Source organism: Manis javanica, chromosome 11 (assembly GCF_040802235.1).
Source record: "Manis javanica isolate MJ-LG chromosome 11, MJ_LKY, whole genome shotgun sequence".
NCBI lineage: Eukaryota > Metazoa > Chordata > Mammalia > Pholidota > Manidae > Manis > Manis javanica.
The window spans coordinates 3,926,298-3,948,981 of NC_133166.1; the positions used below are offsets into that span (position 1 = coordinate 3,926,298).

Below are 22,684 nucleotides of genomic sequence, written 5' to 3' on the forward strand. Positions count from 1 at the left end.
AAGTCGCTGATGATCATATCCAGTCATCTCACCTGTGGATTCCCACTGTCACTACACACTTCACCATCCACCCCTCCAAACCCTCCTGACACCAGCAGAGGGCTCTTTCGCACATCTTTGCACCATATTCCTCTCTAGCTTAAAACCCTCCCGGTTGTGGGCACACTACTGCTCACAGGAAAAAGTCCAATCTCTCAATCTGATCAAACACCTCTGCAAACTGGCCTTTGCCTCCTCACCAGCAGGCATTCCCCCCCATGAGCTGCACCCCGCCATGCCGTTGCCCACCGCTCTCTGGTATGCACGCTCTTTATCTACCCTGATGTGCTTCCCCCACAAGACCTAACCAACTTTTCTTTCAAAGTCCAGCTCAGATGTCCTCTACGGAGCCATCTAAAGCCTCATCCCCCTGCCCAGCCCTCCGTCACCACCGTCTGGCTTCGGCGCATTTGCCTCTGCAGAGAGTGGACCGCCTGGCTCCTCCTTTGGCCTCTGTGCTGGTTCACTGAAGACAGGGAGCTCTCGCTGGACTCTGCCTCCTCCCTGCAGTGCAGAGCCTGGCCCCTGGAAGGTGCTCTGCTGCACGATGTTCACTGAACCCACATGGGGAACTCTGCTGTGGGCCCCGCCCTGGCCCCTCACCTGCTGGGTTCTCAGGGCATCCAGCTCCCTCTCCAACCAGGTCCGCAGCCTCTGCTCCATCTGCTCTCGCTTCTCACACGCAGACTGAAGCTGGGTCAGGGCCTGCTGCAGCTTCTCAACTTTCTCGACATATGCTTGCTTCTCTCTTAGCTGAGCAGAGAGAAAAGGAGCACAACATTTAGACCAGTGATTCCCAAAGCTGGAGTGGAGATGGAGGCTCAGATTACCTGGAGATCCTAAACTACAAGTCCACAGACCTTCCCTAATCTTACCCTCAGGTGTGTTAGGACAGAAAAGATTTAGAAAAAAGCCACCAGTTACACCCCAAATAAGTGCAATGCTGGAAGACCCTACCTGGGGACCTGTTCAGTACTTTGTACAGCTCTGAGCTCAACCGTGGATTACTGTTTAATAAGTATAGCATTTGGATGGGTGCATGGGAAATAAGTTTTAATTTTAAAGAGCTTTTAGGGTCATAAGGAAAAGCTATGTTAACTAAAAAGTCCAGACTGAAAAATTATATACATTATCACAATTCTACCTATTTCATATGCATGAAAAAAATATTGGAAGGAAATACTTCAAAGCATTAACCATATTTACCTGTATAGCAGACATCAGTGTCTCTTCTTTATTCATTTCAAAGTTTTTTCTAGTAACTGTGAATTAGTATTACAATATGGAAATTGTGTATGTATGTATGTATGCATGGGACCCCTTTGTGCATGTGTGAAAAAAATATAAAACATTTTTATAGATATTTGTGGAGTAACTTTCTCCTAAAGATTTCAGAGCTCTTTATAGATGAGTAGATGACAGCCCTGAGGATACAGAAAGCATATAATGAACTCTCAAACAGCACAATAAATAAGACGGAAATTAGGGTAAAAATGATTTATGTAAATATCACATTGGGTATGGATTTAGAATCATAATTAAAAACTTCAAACTCTTATTCTCGACTTTATTTTCTTCCAACCAGGAATTTGGCCCATGTTCATAATCCCAGGCACATTTCTAACTTTTTGGAAATCAGCTGGTGCCAAAAATCAGGCTGAGCCATTTACTTCATCTGGTCCTGGGTGAGAAGACACCAGGTGCTACTTCCTGTCTGCACCTGTGTTTGCAGATGCCTTGCAGGTGATTCAGATCCTGAGTTCAACCCATGACTGAAGACAAGTTGGAACATGCTAGTGATTTAAGAGCTTGGGACAAAAAGCGGTTTCTGACTGAGCCAGCAGCATTGCCATGAGCTATGCCTACACCTCAGTCCAAGCCACTGGAATAAAACGGGGTTGCTTCTGATCTTTGGGTGGGGGGAAAAGGATGGACAGCAACTTTACAGTCTTTTCTGCACCTGCCCTTGGTGTCAGTTTTCATCCATCCCTTTCATTAATTGTGCTTTCAATCGCTCAATTCTATAGACCCTTAGGATCTACTAACTGCAGATTCCTATGCCAGAAGCCTCATCTGATCAAATAATTTGTGAGTACTATTCATACACCACTTACTACATCTTATACTGTATATGGCTTCCTGAGTGTGTAGTCACTGGAATGTAAGAGCTATAAAATTTATCTGTGTTGGTCCCTACTGGGCAGAGTTCCCAGTGTGTCCTCAATGCCTGGAACAGTACCTGGTACCCAGTAGGTACTTAATAAACATTTGTTAAATCAATGACTATTATCACTAATCAACTGCAAGACCCTTGACAACATAGATCTCTCTTGCTCACCTTTGCATGAGCCTGTAAGTCTAGCATCGACTGTGTCATAACGAGGATGATTAACAAAAAGAGTAATTTCTTTTCTGAGGCAACATTTTTGAGGCACTACCATACCAAGTATTGTGAATTCTGTGTGTAGTAGCTCATTTAATCCTTCCACCAACAGTAAGAGGTAAACTCCTTTATTATCTCCATTTAAGAGATGAGAAGACTGGACCGAAGCACTTAAATGACTTGTTTAAGGTCACACAGGAGATACGTCCTGGGTCAAGACTTTAGTTCACACCGTCTGGCTCTAGAGTCTAGGCTCTTAATGGTTGTGGGAAGCTTTGGGAAACCTGAGGTCACTCTGAGCCATCTGAACTGAAGATCCTTGAAAAAGATACTTCAGAACAAGGAATGATCCTGGAACTATTTGGGAGGCTGCACACAAAGAAAGAAAGATCTTATATAATGACCAGAAAGGATCGGTAATAGTGATTGTAAAGAACCTGTTTTCTAGGAGCTCACAACTTCTACTTTATTAAAAATATTAAAAGATGTTGAAAATGATCATTTTCCTTCACTCCACACACAGAGATGGGAGCCTCAATATGTGATGTCAGTCATAACCATAAGAAGGAGTCCTGGCCTCTGTTCTTCAAAGCAGCCCTCCTGTCCTTCAGGGATTAACGTCACCCTCCGTGGCCAGTGTTTCCCTATTTAATGAGTTCCTCAATGGTGACAAGGAAGATACTCCAGGCTGTTGCTTGGGATCCTGGTGCTAGTGTTAAAATGATAGTTTCTATATGGCCTTGCAGGTTCTAAAATGCTTCTAAGGGACACAATCCCAGCTGACTTAAAAGTCTTTCCCATTAGCTGCCTTAATCTTGAAGTTGAGGCTTGCTGAGACACCCAGGTTACCTGGTATCAGAAGATGTTTTCTAAAGGGGTAGCTTTTTATTTTCAAACAGCAGTTGGGTTAATAACAATACTGCTTTCTGTGTGCCAAGCACCAAGCTAAACACTTTGTGTAGAATGCCTGTTATGCCTCTTCCAGCTTTGACTTCAAGCTTCTGCTCTCCACAATGGCTCTGCTCCGGTCGGTCCCCCAGCACGGAGATGCCTGCTGCCCTGGGGAGCTGGAAGGTATGACAAAGCAGGATCTGTCCACCCGCTAGACCCTGAATCTACAGCATGAACTCCTTAGCTTGGACCCCTGAAGTGGTGGTTCTAATCCAGTCAGGCTAAAAGGAAAAGTCAACCTCGCAAAACTTAATCTAAAGGGTGGATTTCGTCAGAAACCACTAAATCCGTAACACTTGAGCAGGATAACAATTTCCTGGATTGGGATTTGGTTTCCTGGAAACTAAAGCCCGTTTCTGGAAATTGGAGACAGGTTTGCTGAATGCTACCCACACCCACCCCATCAAAAGATTTTTGCATTTTTTCATGCAACCAAGAGTCCAAAGGCAGAGCAATTGAACTGTCTTTTATAAATTGTTAGTCTCTTTTCTCTACAGGCACCAGTGGTTTCTAGTCTTTACATTTATTTTCAGCCCTGGACACTTGCCCACCAACAGGCTGGAGGCTGGCTTTTAGGCTGCGACTGAGCTCTTTCATGTAGGCCTTTCATACTGGGCCCGGCTCTGGGTGGGCCGAACTCTGTTCCTATTAATTTTTATTTGGGAGGCCTCCTACATCCCTTCCTGTGAGTCGACACCTAGGTGTTGACTCTGATTGAAGTTGCTGGGTTAGGAAAAGGAAACAGAAGCCCTCGGGGCTCCGCCACCACCCCCGTGCCTCACCTCCTCTTCCAGCTTGATGACCCTGGCCTGGGCGTTGCTCAGAGCCTGGTCCAGGATCTCAATGTGTCTCCGGTGGTCCTCGCTCGCAGTCCGCACTGCCGCTAACTCCATTTCTAACTTCTCCTTTTCCTTCAAGAATTCTTTGTCTAGAAGGGAGACAAGAACAAAACTCCCTCTATCAGAAAGTGCTCACCCTCTGGGCTCTCTGCCAGCCTACATCTGGCAAGGATTAAAAATAAAAAAGCATGCGAAGAGTAGAGGGTTGAATTACTGCCCTTGCTCTGTCTTAATACTGGTGGGAGGTTGAGGTGAGGATTTTCTCAAAAACCGCTGTTCACTCTAGAGACATTCCAGGCCACGGTTCCAGAGACAAACGGAATACAAAACATGAGTGACTCCATATTCTCTCTAACTCACTTCTGTACATTTACTTTACTGCTTCCAAGTAACCTTGTGCCTATGATTTCTTTTTATGCCCACAATCTCCCCCTGCTTCCACCTTTCAAACCAGTGAGGAAAGGGTGGGCATACTAGTAATAATACTAATGTTCCCACTCACAGAAAAATAAGCCATGGTCCAGAGGCTTAAGCTCTTTGTCTGAGACCAGACAACAGAGGGAGGCTTCAACTCAAGCCTCCCGTCTCTGGCTGGATCCTCTTCCCAGAAGACCCATGTGAGAACATAATGGCCCCACATTTTCTCCTAGTTCTGTTCAACAGGAGAAAGGGACACTGCTTCCCTCTCATTCAATGACAATGTAACTGATGGCAATCACGGTCTCTTTGCGCACGGAGAGCCCTGCCCTCAGTCGCTTCCACCCGGCCATCCCGTAGACCTATCCAGCATTTTAGTGGAAGCAGGCAAAGCCAACAGTGTCATGGGATCAGTATCATTTATTGAAAACATTTTTCCTGTTACAAAAGCAACACATTTTATTTTTAAAATAAATTAGAATGTCTGGTTATATTGTTTACAGTATGAAAAAAACTTGAATGTAAGATTAAGGGATTGGCTAAATATACTGCTATAGACCCTGCAACAGAATAAGATGAAGCCATTAAAATTAAATAAGAGAATATTAATGATGTGGGAAAATATATTCATTATTGAAAAAAGGTGGTTACAAAACACTATGCACGCTATTCCGTATTTGCAGAAAATAAGGCGTATAATTATGACAACATCAGCACCCAGATTAGTGAGAAATTGATTTCTATGTGTGCGTACCATTCAAGTGCTTCAGACCTGTTAATCTTGACCCTCCTAACAACCCACACTGAAAACAGAGAAAAGGTCTGGAAGCTACATCAATGTATGACAGTGGCTTCATTCATTCATGATTGCCCAGGATAGTCATTCATCGATTTAGCAAACAGTTGGCAAACATTAAGGACCAGCCCTATATATGGGCACTGAAGCAGTATTAAGAATGCTACACTGAAGGGGCAAATAATGTGGTTTTATATACAAGGCATAAGAATAAAAAGACACCTGAAGGCTGCACATGCCTGCTAAGAAATCCCTCGCAGGGAACACAGCATATGTCATCATCTAGTCCCACCCCCTCTGCTTTATGGGTAAGGAGAGGACAGCCAGGAGCAAGGCACTTGTCCAAGGCCCTGCAGCCAGCTGGGGCGGAGCCAGGGCCAGAATCCGGGTCTCCTGATGTCCCACTATGATCTCCTTCCTGCTTGACTGCACTGCCCTTGCCCTGGGAGGTTATGTCAGTGGGATCAGAGTGCGGTGAAACAGCTTCAGGACTGACAGACTGAGTAAACTTGCAAAGCTACATAGGGTCTGAACTACCTAGAAACAATGGCATGGCCTGGAAACAAACTGAGACCACCAGGATCCTAACCCAAACAGAGAATTACTTAGGGCTCCTAATGCCCCAACACAATGATCAACTGCCCTCCCCCCTTCTTTCTTTCAGCAGCATTTGAAATGCTGCCTCTCAAACTGCCTTCCCAATCCTCAAAGAATGGCCATGCAAAAGGCCTAAACAAATGGGTCAGTCCACAGCCCTAAATGGACCAGAACATTTCACTCTTTCTGTGCAAAGTCACTGACATTTGAGCTCCCTGAGTTTGGACAATACCTCAACAGGCCGGTGCCCACTAGCCTTGTCCCTTTTCTGGAAGGCACCCAGGAGTTACTCAGCCAGCATGCTGGGAATGAACCACTGGGTTTCAGAGCTTCTCCCTGCCTATCATAAACTTTCTCTCTGTTGAGGGCAGCGGAGGACATCGATTTTGACCAGAAGCACTAAAGCAATAGCCTAAACTCAAGATTAGAGGCCACAACCACAGTTTCTTGAGTTGCAAATCATTGACCACAATTTATTTCTCTATCACAAGGACAACCATTTAGATTTCTGCATTAACAAAAACCCTGCCTCTCCAACACACACACACAATTCCAGCTTTTGCTCTTTTCTTGATAGTATCACATTGTAACTATAAAGAATGAACTTCAGCATCAGAAAGAAGTGGGTTCAAATCCTAGGTTCACCACTTTCCAGCTATGAGCTGGTCAAATGCATCTTGTGTGTGGTACCTAACCTCTTGAGCCTCATCTGTTAAGTGGGCATGATAACATCTACGTCACAGTGTTGTGATGACTCTGTTGACAGAGAGGGTGCACATAAAGCATAAAAGGATCGGAATATCTAGGATTGTATCTGTTTTGATCATTTCTGATTTCCTGAGCCTAGAACAGTGCCTGGCTCAATTAATATTATTGAATGAATAATACAGCTGTCTGCTATATCTTTGAAGCCACCACTCATCAGATGGCTGGTCCTGGCCATGGACATCCCCAGTTCCCTTCTCTGCTGGGGCTCCAGGAACCTCGTACCACAGAACAAAGGTGTGGGTATTGGATGAAGACTCCATCAGCCTTGGAATGCTTTGCAGGCCTCTGAAATTCATGGGTTGAAACATCTTTGTTATGGGTTTGGTGGCCTCAGACCTCAGGCTGCAGCAGTCAGTACCACTCACACCAGCTCACAGCTCCCCATCCACTGGCAGGAAGTATTACGCTTGATGATGAAAGTTTAAAAACGATATTCATGATGGTAGTGCTAATAACAAAACCTGCTCCTGTTTGTTGAATGAGTACTGTGGTCCAGGAATGGTGACTTACATTACACTCTTTAATTATTCCCTTTATATTATTTCCTTATTATAAATCTACTGTATGATAGGTGCCATTTGTACTTCCATTTTTCAGTCGAGGAAAACTGACACTTGGAAGAGATAAGTCACATGCCCACAGAAGTGGTATTCATCACTGGTAGAGCCAGAACTTCCATGTGCATGTCTCCATGCGAGCAGGTCGCTGTGTGCCTCCCCTGTGCAAGCGTGCAGAGGCAAAGAACTGCAAAGCAGAAGGAGAAAGTGCAGAAGTGCTGCATGTAACATAGCTCATTACTGCACAGATTTATGTCAGAGGCTACATAGTTCTCAAAACACAGCCATTACATCCACATATGTATCCATTTTGCAGATATTAATTAATTAAACATCAACTACATGGAGGCATCACAGAGCATTGTTGAAAGCATGGCTCTGGAATCAAACTACTTGGGTTCTTGCCCAACTCTACTACTCTTGGTTTGGTGACTTTGGAAGTAAAGCAACCTCTTTGTGCTTCAGTTTCCTAGCCTTTAAAGGATTGTAACAGCGCCTACTTGAAAATTCGTACAGTCTATCCAGTAAATGCCAACTATGATGATGCTGTGGTTGTTGTTGTTCCAAAAAGTGTGATAACTTCTGGGGCTACGGGACAAGGAGGACATAGCATCGGGTGGGAACAGCAGCAAGGACACAAGCAAAGGCAGTGTGACAACCTTCTCCTCCAGATGCTTGCACAGGTGCTGTGGGGACACAGAGGCCATTTGAGGAGGAGGGTCACGGCAGTGAGCCTATGAAATGAAATAACTGCAACTGAGATGAGTCATTCAGATGACCAAATATTTATTTCCCAGGTATATTAGGTCTTCATCCATAGTTCCTGAAAACACTGCAGTCTTAAAGGTGAAATGGGTGTCTTGTCACATTAATGAGATGCTTGGACCCCACCCGAGGGCAGGGGATGGAGGTTGGGTCAGCCAATGGCCAATGATTTAGTCAGTCATGACGATGCAGTGAAGGCTCACAAAAACCCGAGAACTTACTGCTCTTAGATCCTGCTTCTCAGTCGGAGAAAGCTTCTGACCTTGGGGAGCCAGAATGCCTCCAGGTGCCATGGAACCAGGCCCCAAGCTCCACCAGGATAGAAGCTCCTTCATTTGGGACCTTGCCCTATGTCTCCCTTCTTCTGGCCATTAACTTGTATCCTTTATTAAACTGGTAAATGTCAGTGTTTTCCTGAGTTCTGTGAGCTGCTCTAGCAAATTAAACAAACCTGAGGGGGAGGTCGTGGGAACCTCCAATCTGTAGCCAGGAGGTCAGAAGCACAGGTAACCGCCTTGGGCTTGGGTCTGGCCTCTGCAGTGGGGGGTGGAGGGCGGTCTTGTAGGACTGAGCCCTTAACCTGGGGAATCTGGTGCTGTCTCTGGACAGACAGCATAAGAATTGAGTTGAGTTGTAGACACCAGAATTGTTTGGTATAAGGATGTGTGGGAAAACTGCCTCCCACACACTTACACACATTGGAATCGGGTCCAGGAACCCGAATGGTGTTGTACTATTACTGCTGTGTATAATACTATTATTGTTGTATATGAAACAACACATCATAGGGCCCCCTTAATCCCTAGAGATGTGGGGACTGAGGTGTGTCAGAGGCATTCTAAAAGTCATCTCTTGGGAGATGTGAAGGGAGAGTCCTATGGGTGAAACTGCCTCATAGGAGCATCCCTTCAGTTTATTGTTAGCTAAGCCCCTTGGGATGGATCTCAAGAAAGACCAGCCTCACACTGAATTTTTGGTTGGGCTCCAATGTATATACTGAGAATTCCTAGAACAGGCACATTGACACAAGGGAACTCTTGCCCAGAATGGTCTGTTTACTCAGTGGATATGAATTACCCTGAACTGCATGGAGCAGGGAGCTGTTTAGCCTACTGGCTCTGGTCCCAGTTACACAGAGGATGTCTGCTCACACACTGTGTACTCTGGAAACCACAGTGAGGGCATGGGCTTTGTTTGAGTCTGGCACCTTCACATACGGCCTCACCTCGGACACGTGACTTCCCTGCTCTGAGACTCCATCTCCTTGACTGGAACTAGCAAGATCTATTTTGCAGCATTATTGTGAGGGTCAATCTACACTTTAATATAACTCTGTAAAATACCTGCCATGGGCTTGGCACATGACAGATAATAAGTAACAACAAGACCTAAAGTATCACTGGGGCTTACTAGGTCCTGGGTACTGTGTTTTGTACTTTATACAAGAATCTCACTGAATCTTCACAACTCCATTTGATGACTGAGAAAACTGAAGCAAAATGAGCTGTGAACACTTGCACAAGGTCAAGTCATAGTTTTCCTGTGCCTCTACCCACAGATTAGTCTCTTTCTTGAGGTAAGAGCCACCATGGATGGAAACTAGAACTGGGCCAATAATTCAAAGATGCTCCCTTTCCATCTGACCCTTTTCCTTTGCCAGTTCTGGGTAAGGTTCAAAGCAAGCAGTCTATTGAAACTGTTTCTGCAATTGCTATTTGAACACTAAGCTTAATTGCTGGCTGAACCACAGGAGGTGGACCTTAGTAACTTCTGTTAAGAAACGCCAAGGACAAAGTATGTGTGTAGGTCAGACCGGGGGTGTATGTGGTGTACTGTGAGCTTTAATTCAGTGCTCCAGCCTATGGCGAGAGCTCATGAAGGGAGCGAAGCTGTACCCTGACCCTTCTCAAGCAGGAATTCATTTCTAGGCCTTTCCTGACATAATGGGGTTTTTGATGAATTTCTCCAAAGCCTGGGAGAGCTGGAGGGACAGAGGAGCCCAGCTGCTGCCAGTTTGGCCGAGGGGTGACTGATTTCCTGGAGGGCTTGGAAGGGAAAAAGACAGGTCTTGCTCTCCCTCTTCTCTTCTTTCAGCTGGTTTGATCCCTTAACCAGCTGGTTCTTTAGGGGTTTAGATCTATCCTGGAGAGAGAGATAGAGAGTGTGAGAGTGTGTGTGTATGTGTGTGTGTGTGTGGTTCTTTAGGGGTTTAGATCTATCCTGGAGTGGGGGGGGGGGGGAGGTTTAGATATATCCTGGAGTGTGTGTGTGTGTGTGTGTGTGTGTGTGTGTGTGTGTGTGTGTGTGTGTGTGTGTGTGTTTGTTTGTTTGTGGGTTTAGATCTATCCTGGAGTGTGTGTGGGGGGGGGTTAGATCTATCCTGGAGTGTGGGGGGGGGGAGGGTTTAGATCTATCCTGGAGTGAGTGTGGGGGGGGGGGGGGTTTAGATCTATCCTGGAGTGTGTGTGTGTGCATGTGTGTGTGGACATAAACACAGGAGGCCAGGCTAACTTTGCTTCTGCTCAAGCTCCAAATCCCATAGGCTCACATTACGCTCAACTAACCCATCTGACACCTGGTCCTGCACAGTTTCTTTGCTGACACTTCTCAAGGAAGACACTTGCCTCGGGTGTGGAAGAGAGAGCGGCGGGGACAGAGTTATGGGAAGAGGCGACACAATCGAGCAAACCCAATAATGATCTCCGATGACTAGCAGAAGTCTTGTTCTGACCATGAGACGGGGTTTAGGAGCGCAGCCTCTGGGCCCCTCTGAGAGAAAAGAGCCGAAAAGGCATTACCAGAGAAGAGGCCACACACAAAGGAGAGGGGCTGAGGGGAGGAGCGGCTGCTTGTGCCTGGGCCCCACGTCCAGCCCTGGAGCTTCCCTGGGAGAAGGCCTGCAAGAGCCAAGCGCTGCCTCGTGTGAACTCCCTGTGGAGGACTCAACTGTCAGTGTCTGCTCGGACAGCACGGGTTGGAGGGGCGGCCACCGCTGTCCTCCACCCGCGGGGCGATGGGCTCGCAGGCAGCCCTGTCTGCCTACAAGCCCTTCTCATCTGCCCCCGCCCACCACTCCCCATCTGAGGGGGCCATGTGACCCAAGCCAGGCCAATCACTGTCTCTCATCTGGGAATGTGTAAGTGGGAGCCTGGGAGAGGCCATGATGCCGACCCAGCGCAATTCCCAGGCTGGCAGCCATATTCCAGCGTGTGATTTGGACAAACAGAGAAAGCACTGCAGGGAATGAAGAATCAAGCAGATGGACACAGCAGGGTGGATGAGGGTCTATGTGAGCAGGAGGGAGGGAAGCAGCCACACAAACAGACCACCAAATACAAACTAAACCTTCAGACTCACACATGCCAGCCTGGGGCCCACCCTGCCTGCAACTCCGGGCTGGGGGCCCCGCCACACACATATGTTCTTGAGAAACAGTCCTCTTACTGGACGCACGCTGACTCAAGCAGCTTACGTTTCTTTTTGTTATGAGAAGATCACTAAGACACTCTCTTCTTCCTTTAACACCTCTGCTCCCTGCCCCACCAAGAAAGGTCTCAGTAGATGGGGAACACCTTAGGGTGATGCTGACCGAGACTAACGGCATCAGTTCTGGGAACCAGGAACTTCACGAAGCTGATGAAACGGACCTTCCGTTACAAAAAGACATATGAATAATTATTTGCTGTATTAACTAACCTTCCCTACAAATTCTCCTGTTTCTTCTTTCTCAAGGATCCTTGGGCCCTGAGTTCCCATGTGCCATATCTTGTACTACTAAACAGATGTTGGAAAGAAGTCTATTTCAAGGGCCAGCTACAACTTGTAAGGTAATCAGAGTCGAATGGACTTCCAGATCCATTTCGAAGTCCTGTGGACACCAAAAGTAATTCCTTTTTTCTGAGGTTGGGGGAGTGCAAACACAACAGGAAGGTATTTCAGTTACTTTGCTAGCTGTGAAACGATGCAGGTTCACTCTGCCTCAGAGAGAGTCTACACTCAAGAGCTCATTCTTAACACCTGCCTTCACCCACCTCACCTCAGTTGGAAAGTCAAACTGATGAACCCAGAAAGAGACCCCAAAATAAAATCCGAACAGAGCAGTGCTTAGAGTGACCTACCAGGATGAGTATTGGAAGCAAAACCACATGAGAGGTGATCTACCTTGAAAAGTCACACTTGCTAATTCAGAAATGAAAAAGGAGAGCCCAAAGCTGACCCCATAAGCTGCTGGTTTGGCCTTCATTGTCTTTTTTAAATTTGCTGATAGTTTCTCAGGTAAGGAATTGTTACTTCAGGAAAGGGTCTTCAGCTCTCAGCCATCCCATACACAGGTGCAGGTGGCCAGGTTCTGCCAAGCACCTGGAGACAGAGCCCAGAACCCAAGCACAGGAGGTCACGGAGACAGAGATGGGAGTGGGTGGCGAACTGGGTCTCTCAACAAACACAGGAACACTCCAGGGGAGGGGGGCAGGGCTAGTTTAGACAACTGAGAGAGTGTTCAAATGAACTCTGCAATGGGGAAAATTAAGAACAGAGGTTCAAACCAAGCCCCGTTCTGCAGAGCCCTGGGAGAGAGAGAAGGGATGTGGGAGCAGGTGGGAAGGAGGGGTTCTGAAGAATGCACCTGTCTCAACCAGAAATCTTTGCAGCTTTCTTGCATTTTACTTATTGGGCTTCCAAGTAAGCTTTCTTTTAAACAAGAGTTCCGAGTTTGAAATCCACTGGTTCACACATTACAAGAGATGCAAAGATTTGGAGAAATGGTTATTGTTAAAACGTAGGGAAAAAAATCTTTTAGAGAGATGAATTGACATGGGAAGGTGAGGCACGGCCTTAAGAGTGCAGGATTTATTTCAAACTTTGTTGCCCAAATTTAAAAGAAAAGCAGAAATTTTCCCTTCACATAGTACTATGGCAGCAAAATTACTCTAAAATGCCAATCAGTTTTCAAGGTCTATCCTAAAGCCTACATGCTATGTGGAGCTTTTCTGATTCCTTCAATAAAACACATCTCTCCTTCAGGGGAGACCCTCTATACATACACTTTTTTGGGAAGGATGGTGTGGGTTGGGAGTGGTTCTATAACAAGTCCTTATCATATTCTGCCTTGTATTCACATACAATGGCCAATATCTGTCTGTCTTATCCTTCCTACTGGGCCTACTTCATGGTGTGTCTAAACCCTTCTATCTTTGTAGGGTTTTAAGAATCCATGATAGCAGAAGTGTGTCTCATGTGAAAAGGTATGATAAGTTTAGTCAACAGCTTACTGAGTCCTGGGATGCTACTGATAATTGACCAAATTCTACCTCAGTCTTTAAAATAACAAAATAACAAAGCCTAATCACAAAATCTTCTATTGATCTAATAGAAGACAAGCAACACATTCTGGTCTTAACATACTCATATTTTTGTTACTTTATGTAATTTGATGTTTTGCTCTTCAATATCCAGGCCCCAAAGTGATGAGCTGGTAGCCCCAAAAGTAAAATATCTTAGGGATAATTTGGTAAAATATGTATTTGCATGGCAGTAAAAGTTCTCTCAAATATAATGTTCTCCAATCTAGTCATTCTTCATTTTGCATTTTAATTCTAGAAACTCTATGTACACATTTAGGTATAATTCAGTTTGCTTTTTACCTCCCTAAGTTTACTAAATATGTATGTAGCTTGAAAACTTGCTTGATTGAGAAAACACCCCATTCATCCAGTTCAGCTTCCAAGTAGAGCTTCCACTTTATTTTTTTTATTTGAAATAAAAATGTACTCTAAGTCTGTATCACTGCTGACAGAATACTGACAAATCAGGCAATGAATCAGTAATGACCCATAAACATAAGACGCACAAGGCATTTGGTTTTATCTGTACACATATTCATCCATCAATCATAAACCAAACCTGAAGCCTGAAGACTTAAATTTTCTATAACTACTGTTGAATGGAAGTCTTTTTTTTTTCTTGCCTTTTCTTAATATAAAAAGATGAACAACAGAGACTCTCCTAGTGTCAGGTATGACAGAATAAGACCCTACCAGATGACTTGGCACCCAATGCAGAAACCCGCACAAAATCGGGATATAGTACAAAGAACACTGTTCTGAAGGTAGTGAAAAGTGAGCGTAAGCAGACACACCCTGGTGGGGAGTGTCAGCTCACTAAGAGGTGAAGAAGAGTGATAAAAGTTCTACATGTGCTGTATCTTGACTGTGCTGGTGGTGACATTTCATCACACTGTACACTTCAAATGTGCAAATTTTACATATGTATAATATACATAGTATGTATGAAACATCTATATTTGTTTTAATTAAAGCACTAATTAAGACATTATTATAATACATATATACATAAAACTATGCTTTTTAATTGGGCCCCTTGAATTATACATGTGGCTTAACACAAAAACTTGTCCCACAGATAGTATATGCTGGGAAATCATTTGGTCTGGGGAAAGAAGTGGTTCATTCTAGGACTGATAGAGGAAAAAGAAAAGTGTCATTTGTAATTATACTTTCTCCCTTCTTTATTCTGCAACACCTCCCATTGTCATTTTTGTGATTTGCTTTGAACAGATCCTTTTTCTTTCTTTCCTTTCTAACAAACCACAGTCTTTGTAAGCAAAAAGAAAATTAGTAGCAGATGTAAGCCTATTTGTAATGGTCTAAGACCAAGCCTTCCGGACTTGAAAACAACACCTTGTCCCCTCAAAGTTCTCTGATTGCATTAAGATACAGCTGTGTGCTCTCAGTACTACTTGTGAACAAAAACAGTTTGAAAAATGAATTGTAACAAACTATACCACAGTCACTCACTGCATTCTGGTTATTTTTACTTTTGTCTTCCCGAGAACAAAAGTTTAATTTCATAGACATTTTGAGAAAGCTTCTTTTGAGACACCAAACTTTGTTCTGGTCTCAACAACTTTTTGTTTTTATTTCTGAAGAGATATATTGGATTATCTAACAAAGCCTTTTATTAAAATTGGTTCAAAGATAGATGTAAAAGTCAGGAGCACAGAATATTAATTCCAGTGGTTAGAACTCACTTGAGGGGATCTGAATACATTATTATTAAGTCACAGGACTGGGTTAAATAATTTGCAACCAAATAAGATTTCTAGCACAAGAATTATTTATGTTCACTTACTATCTCAGATTCTTCTCGGTGAAAATGTCAAATTTTTCATCATAGGCAACCTTTGGAGGAGGGGAAGGGAAAAATAAGAAAAAGGAGGCTGCAGTTCTTGTCATGTTTAGCCACTAAACACCTACAGGGCCTTGGGCAAACCATTTCATCATTCTTGGCAGCAGTTTTTGTTAGTAAAGCAAGCAGCCCACGCTCAGTGAGCTTTAAAATCACTGTGAGTCCAGCGCTGCCACCTCACACGCCACAACCTCTCTCCACCTCCCTGGGCCCAGGGAGGGCTTCCCCACTACAGCTCCCGACAGTATGATTTTCAGGCTGCAGGGTCAGACTGACCTGGGGTCAACAGCCATCTGCTCCACCTACCAGCTCATATGACCCTGGACAAGCTACTCAACCTTCTTGTGCCTCAATGTCCTCATCTGTAAAAATACCTGTAATACCCACCTCCTAAGGCTGTTGGGGGGACTAAGCAACAATGCACCTACAGAGGCTAGCCTAGTGTGTGGCTCACAGCGAGTGCCCAGTTAGTGCTGGCAGCAGGTACAGCTGTTAAATGACTACAGCCGGGCTGGCCGAAACCAGGACCAGAAGGACAGATTCAAGGGAACGGACCTGTAAGTTCACCTAAGGATCAACTTTTAGCCATCAAATCAATGGCTCTCGGAGACACTGTTACTCAGTGTGGAAATCAGATGGCTTTCAGTGGACACATGCATTGCTGGTGAGCAGACTTGTGTCCTTTACAGTCCTGTCCAACCCCGATATACAAGATCTGCAGCCCTCATCTCACAGCAGGATGCTTATGGCACCGCAGGGAGAGCAGCCCTCAGACCTCGCAGTTTAGGCAGGTACCTACCTGCCATGACTACACAGGGCCAGTTCTGCCCGGGGCCTAGCTGCATCATTAACTAACTAGGTAACTAAGGCTTGGGACTGCATTTGTTTGTTTCTCAGTTTATCTAAAACAATAATAACCATGCTCATCTGATTAAGAATTAAGTAAAAGATGACTATGAAACTCTCCCAGGAAAGAAAATAATAGCCTGATTTATAAAATAGGGCAGTTTACAAAATAAGATCTAGAGAGTATTTCTGGACTTCTTCCTTTTCTGCCCCTTTTGCTAGAGTTCCTTCTTTTTCTTCCTTTCCACTAGCACCTACAAGAGCACACAATGGCCCACAGGCCACATCCAGCCCATAGCCTGATGTTACAAATCCAGTGTCATGGGACTCAGCCATGCCCGTCTGCTTATGGATCATTGACGGCAAGCTTTCAGGCTACAGGGACGGAGTTGAGTAGTTGCAGCCCCCAAGCCTGAAATTATTTACCATCTGGCCCTTTACAGATAAGGTTTGCTGACCTATGGCCTAGAAGGCAGCTGGCACATAGGAGTAGCCAATAACTATGTGTTTGATTAAATGATAATGACCATCAGTTCATTCAACATCCAACAGATATTTATTAAATGCCTCTAAGTGCCAGGTGCTATGCCAGGTTCTGGAAACACAGTGACCTGGACTATAATGCTGGGGATGGCAGACAGGGCCCCTGTCTGGGAGTGTATACAGTTTATAAGGGAAGATGGAAAATGAGTATCTAGTTACTCATTTACAGCTGTGATGAGTGTTTACAAGGGAAAAGGTATAGGGTTTGGGGGAGTATGGAAAAGGAAGACCTGACCCTACCTTGGGAAGCCTTCTCTGGGCAACTGCCATGTAATTTAAGCTGAGACCTGAACATGGATTTCCTGGTTCTGAGCCATTAGGGAAGAGTGAGGGTTCTCGGATGCCGCATGAAATGCAAATGGTTTCCAGCATTCCTCCTCCATCCGTCTAGCTCTTAGTGCAAGGAATGTGGACCGTGATAAAGCTAAAGACACTAGTTTTTTCAATTCCCTAACAGGAATGCTAAGCCAGTAAGTGATTTTAAAACCAATGATGTGAAAATCATGACCCATATTCACTTGCTAGAGAGCGGACATCAACACATGATCAGGAGACAGTTCTTCAATCAGCTTTGAGTACAGAAAATCAGCCTCCATGGGGAAATGTTAATGTTCACACTTGGAGAGGAGACTTGATTGAACATAAACAGAGGCCCTGCAGCCCAGTGTGCTTCTGGCTCTCATGGAGGTTTGAAGTTTCTCAGTGCTGCCTGTCAGAGCTGATCAAGTGGCTTAAGCACTCACATGCTCTGCTTTCCAAATTCGGCGAGGATGGGTGAGCCACACAGGCATTCTTGAGGAACCTGGCCCATTTCCCCCCCTGAAACGGGCAGGTCCTTCCAGAGAGGATGAGTGCTGGAACGGCCGGAGGAGGGACTCTAGGAGGCCAGGAAAAGTGTTGCAGAACAAAGGCATCGTAGGAAGTCTTCTCTCCATTTTCTATCACTGGTTATCCCTCAGAACTTTGTTGGCTGAATTGGATTTATTCCTCTATTTCTTTGGAGGAAATGGAGGTGCAGGGAGACTAAGCATCTAACTTAAAGTCACTGAGCATGACAGGAAGAGACCAGGCATATGAAGTGGGGCTCCTGATCCAAGGTGATGTGTCTGAGCCTGTCTACAAAACCTCTGATACTTAGAACTGTAGAGTTCTATTACATGAAGGTGTCCTCTTTAAAGAAAATCAGTTAACTTAAGGCAAGAAAATTTTCTTAATTTATATGATGCTACCCTGGCAGACTTCACAGACAACCCGTTCCTCTTTGCCCAGGCATTGATCTGCTGTGTCTGGCACACATTGGTCAATGTCAGCATCTGGCCAGTTGCTGTACAAACCTTTATAAACCACAGCCAATTCTCATCTGCAGTATAACCAGAGCAGAGGAGTGAAAGAGAAGGTGACAAAGAAACCAAAAATCAACTGTATTAATACCAACTTTTATGAAAAATACTACTAAAATATAGTTCTTACCAGTAAAAAATTCCCCTTACCTGGATGTCCTCCTAATTGAAAAAAAAAAAAAAAAAAAAAAAGAAAGCAGAAAGGAGGAAGGCAAAAAAGAAATTCAAGAAATTTTAAGTTGCTCCTATTCTGAGGATAACCTGGGGTATCTCCCAACATGACTTAGAGACACTGAGCTAAAAAGAACTTTTTAATACTGATGCTGCATGAGAATTTCAAGACTATTTTTATAAGGATTTTCTACTTTTATTCATTCGCTCAATGCATACTTACTGAGTTCAGATATATACAGGTTTGAGGGACTTTAGTGAGGGTTGGGGGTGGATACTGGTAAAGAATGCCAGTGGTTCTCGCATCAAGAGGAGATGCATGTAAATCATGCCCATCCAGGAAGTAGAGAGAGTAAATGCTGTAGTAGGAGCTATGCACCAAGTCAGGAGAAGCTGCCAGTGCTGGCAGGCAGAGGAGGGGGTACAGGACTGAGCCCGTATGTGACCACATCTCACCTGTCCTTCCTAATGAAGCCTGAGAGAAACCCACAGCAGGTAACGAAACCCAATGAGGAGTCAGAAGGATCTCCTTCTGCTCTACGTGGGTCAACGGAATTAATGTCTATGTCACTGTAACTCCTGTTGCATATAGGCCCTTATAGGAAATACAAGGACCAGAAGAATTTTGTTTTAGGAAGTAATTTTATCTCTTTTATATTCTTTAAGAGGAAGAAAATCAAAGTACCTAAAGTAAGAATCAAGAGTAAGATGATTATAAGACACACTGAAAAGGCAAATTACTGTTATTTTAAAACATGTTAGTCCCACACATTTCTTTGGTTAATTTTTAAACTCATGAGAACTAGAAGGGAAATCAAATTCATATACTTCTGGCTCATTTATACCCATTTCTCAACAACTTAAAACAATAAGTATATGTCCAACAATCGTTTTTTTTTTCATAGAGAGGGATACTACCATTTAGCAGACAGAATCCGACTACACAGACTTCAGGCAAATATTCTGAACTTGTAGGGCCTAAGAATCCCAAAGAGATGGAGGTAAGTTCACATGCGCCCTGTAACAGGTCTGGGTTTTACCTGGAACAATACAAGCATGCCAAAGCTAATCAGCTCCCACTCAACCCAAGAACACAGTAAGATCATCTCTGTCAGTCAAGTTTCCCCACATCTCGTATTTTATTTTTGGCTTTCTGGGCTAATGGTATAGGAATTCTGCAGAGTTAAGACTTTTCAGGAAGAAACAATTAAAAGGTTTCACTTACTGAGAAGGCAGAGCTAAGAATGATGGTGAGAGAGATTCCCTATGGCACTGCCTTCAGTGGACAGTGGCGTGTGTTTGTGTGTGTGTGTGTGTGTGTGCGCGTGTGTGTGTGTGTGCGCGTGTGTATGTGTATTTGAGAGAGAGAGAAAGAGAGAGACAGAAAAATAAATGAATGGGAAAACCAGGAATCCCAGTAAGTTAAAGAACGAAGAAGCCCCAGTTTCACACCCAGACCAAACAGGAATTGGCTAGATGCCGTTTTTCAGGAGCAATTTGGCTGCAAAAGTATTTGGAAAAACCAACAAGCAAAAGCAGAAAACAAACAAAAAACTTTAAATTCCTCCCAAGACAACAAGTGATGAAACACAAGGTGCCTGGAGGGAGTGAAGGAGGGAGGGAGGAAGGAAGAAAGGAAGGAAGGAAGGAAATCTTGAGTCATCAAACTCCCAAGCACTTAGTTCAGTGAGATTTTTAATACAGACAAATCTCCTGTCCGAGAGAGGCACAATCATCATCCTGTTTAATGTGCACTTCAACCTGCAGAGCTAAGTGCTAACTCCCCAGGCAGTCCACCAAGGCTTTCATCAGCTCCAACATAAGAGCAGAGTTCTGTCTTTAAAGGAAAACTACCCTGGGCAGCAGGGAAATTTATACATCAGGCCAAAAAGACCTTCTCCCCCATCGACTGAGAGCATTACAGGAGCCTTGCTGATTGCCTGCACTGCGAGGTGTTCTCAGATCTGGACCCCTAGCTTCAACATGAACACCTAGAAAAAACATCGCGTATGCTCTTCTCCACTCTCCCCTTCCCTCTAACTTTTCCACGGGCCAAGGGGTTTGTCATGGGCTTCACAACGGAGCCCAAGGGCCTCTGTATGTGTTGTCCAGAAACATCACTCTCTCTGCTCTGCAGCTCTGCCTTTCTCCCAGCCAAGGGCTAGTCTCTCAAGACTCACCTGAATAGGATGGCTCTTCATGAATGCACAACATTTATAATTATGACTATTGGGCAGTTGAAAGTATTCTAGCAACAGAATTTCTAAAACAATACACAGGTGATGGAACACATAAGTAACCAGGAAGAGAGGTAGTAATCATCCTACCCTCTGCGCCACGTGTACAGTGAAAACCTGCCAGAGTGCACAGCAATGCCCAGCACCAGCCTCCTGGTGTGTCTGCACCTATGTCACACCTGCTCAGAGTGACATGCTGAGAAATGGCTCAACAAACTCAAACTGCTGCTTGTTACCTAATTCCAACCTGCTCCTCCTTTTTTCTGGTAAAGGGTGACCATCCATCTAGTTGTTCTGGCCATCACACTCCCTTCTCTCCCTCTCACTGCCGCCATTCAATTGATCATCAAGTCCCCCTAACTTGTCCCTGGCTTCTCTGCCCACTGCTCTCCATCACTGCTTCTTAGTTCAGGACCTCTACCTCTCTTGTGCAAATACTAAAACATCTGTTAACTGGTCTCCTTGCCTCCAGGTTAGTCCCTCATGAACTTCTCTTCTACTTTACCCCTTCTTCACAAACTAGCCTCCAAAATGTAAGTCATACAAACAATGAAAGCATAAACATTTCTGGAGACAACGTAGGTGAATATTTGTATAATCCTGGAATACAAAAAGCATTTCTAAGCATTACATAAAGTCCAGAAGGCATAAATATGGTTACTTAAAAAAATCTCTTTTAAGATCAAGAATACTACAATTAAAATATTTTTAAAACTATTGGGGAAAACATATGCAACATATATGGTAGGGGAACATAGTAGTTTCCTTAATATACAAAGAGCTCTTACAACTCACTAAGAAAAATACCTATTTTTAAATTTGAAATAACATCTCAGGTCCATCTTCTGACCACACCTTGAGAGGAAAAGCTGATGTTAATAATATAAAACTGTGATGAAGGCACAAAGTGTCCTGTAAAGACTAGGTATTGAAAAAATGGTTTGATATCACTGTTACCAAACCCACTTCAAATACCCTGCCTAGATACAACTACATCACATGTCAACACTGAGATATCTTTAAGCAGTTGAAAAATGCGTCTGGACTTTCTTGTTTGTGACTTTGGAGCACAGTGAACATGCCCGCACAGAAAAAAATAATTCCCTGTAAAGCTCACAGGGCCTTTTGCCTGTATTACTGATGTTTTAGCTAAGGCAGAAAGTTAAAGTGTTCAGGAATATTTCTGAACTCATTCAACAACCCCTATTATTCCATCAGCACAGCCTGGACCAGGAGGCTAGAACAAATGCCCACCAGATGACATTAATTGGCTATTCCATTTTGACCTGAACTAAGGGGCAAAATAATGTCCCTTGACAAGAAGGCAGAGCATCAGCAGAATGACACTGCTGACATAACTTCCACAAAGACACTTACTCCAACTCTGGCTAGGCCCACAGTCATCCAACAGTAAGGTGTCAAATTCCTAAATGTAAACAGTCTACATGACTCATTTTTCAAAGGAAAGCTCAGATGAGATAGTAAATCTACTGCACTCATACGAAGAGAGAATTTTGTTAGGCTAGTGCATAATTCAAGATACTGATACAGCTTTTTATATGAATCTGGAACACAGGCCAATTCACCTACTGCAAGACTACAGAGGAATGTGAGGCAAAAGCCCTGGACAGTATTAGTGCACATTTGCCAAAACAGAATTTTAAAGATGAAGTGGAGAATAATAACTAGAATGCAATCATGAGGAAATCTGGGGGAAACAAAGAAGCTTAAACCCAACCACACCATGTTGGAAATTAGAAAGTTCAACCAATTACATGCCAGCCTTGAAAATATAGGTCTGTACTGAGGGACTCAAACACCAGAATGCCACCATTACACATACAGTGGACAGCTGGTGTCGGAATACGTGACTTTTTGTTGTTTGAAACTGTCTTTAGTTTGTGAGCACTTAACTTACAATACTGCTGAGAATTATGATACAGGTATGAATTCAACTGTCTGAACAGCTTCAAAAAAAAGACCAAGTTGGATCTTTACATTTCTGACTTGGACAATGAATTTGCAGAAACTCAAACCTTGGCTGATGGTTTCTCAAAAACCATTGGATTCTATCATTTGTCTCCAGTGAAATTAATAAAATATAATCCCAATAAAACTAGAGGCATGGGAAGGCATTGTTCATTCCATTTCTGGCTGAAATGGACTCAGTGGCTTTTAGAGATGAGCGTCACATACGGAGATATGTGACAAGATCAACTAGGTGGCTTG

The 22,684-nt window shown here is 44.1% G+C and overlaps 1 protein-coding gene across 4 annotated transcripts in view; it reads right to left on the reverse strand.

Moving 5' to 3' along the window:
* AMOTL1 (angiomotin like 1) overlaps positions 1 to 22,684 on the reverse strand; it is a 142,392-nt gene that overhangs the window by 19,221 nt on the left and 100,487 nt on the right. For all 4 annotated transcript variants that reach the window (XM_073215832.1, XM_073215831.1, XM_073215833.1 and 1 more), the window contains 2 exons: positions 4,156 to 4,301; positions 643 to 792 (listed from right to left, as the gene is read on the reverse strand). In XM_073215832.1, coding sequence (XP_073071933.1) covers positions 643 to 792; positions 4,156 to 4,301 — 296 coding nt within the window. The remainder of the gene's footprint in view (positions 1 to 642; positions 793 to 4,155; positions 4,302 to 22,684) is intronic.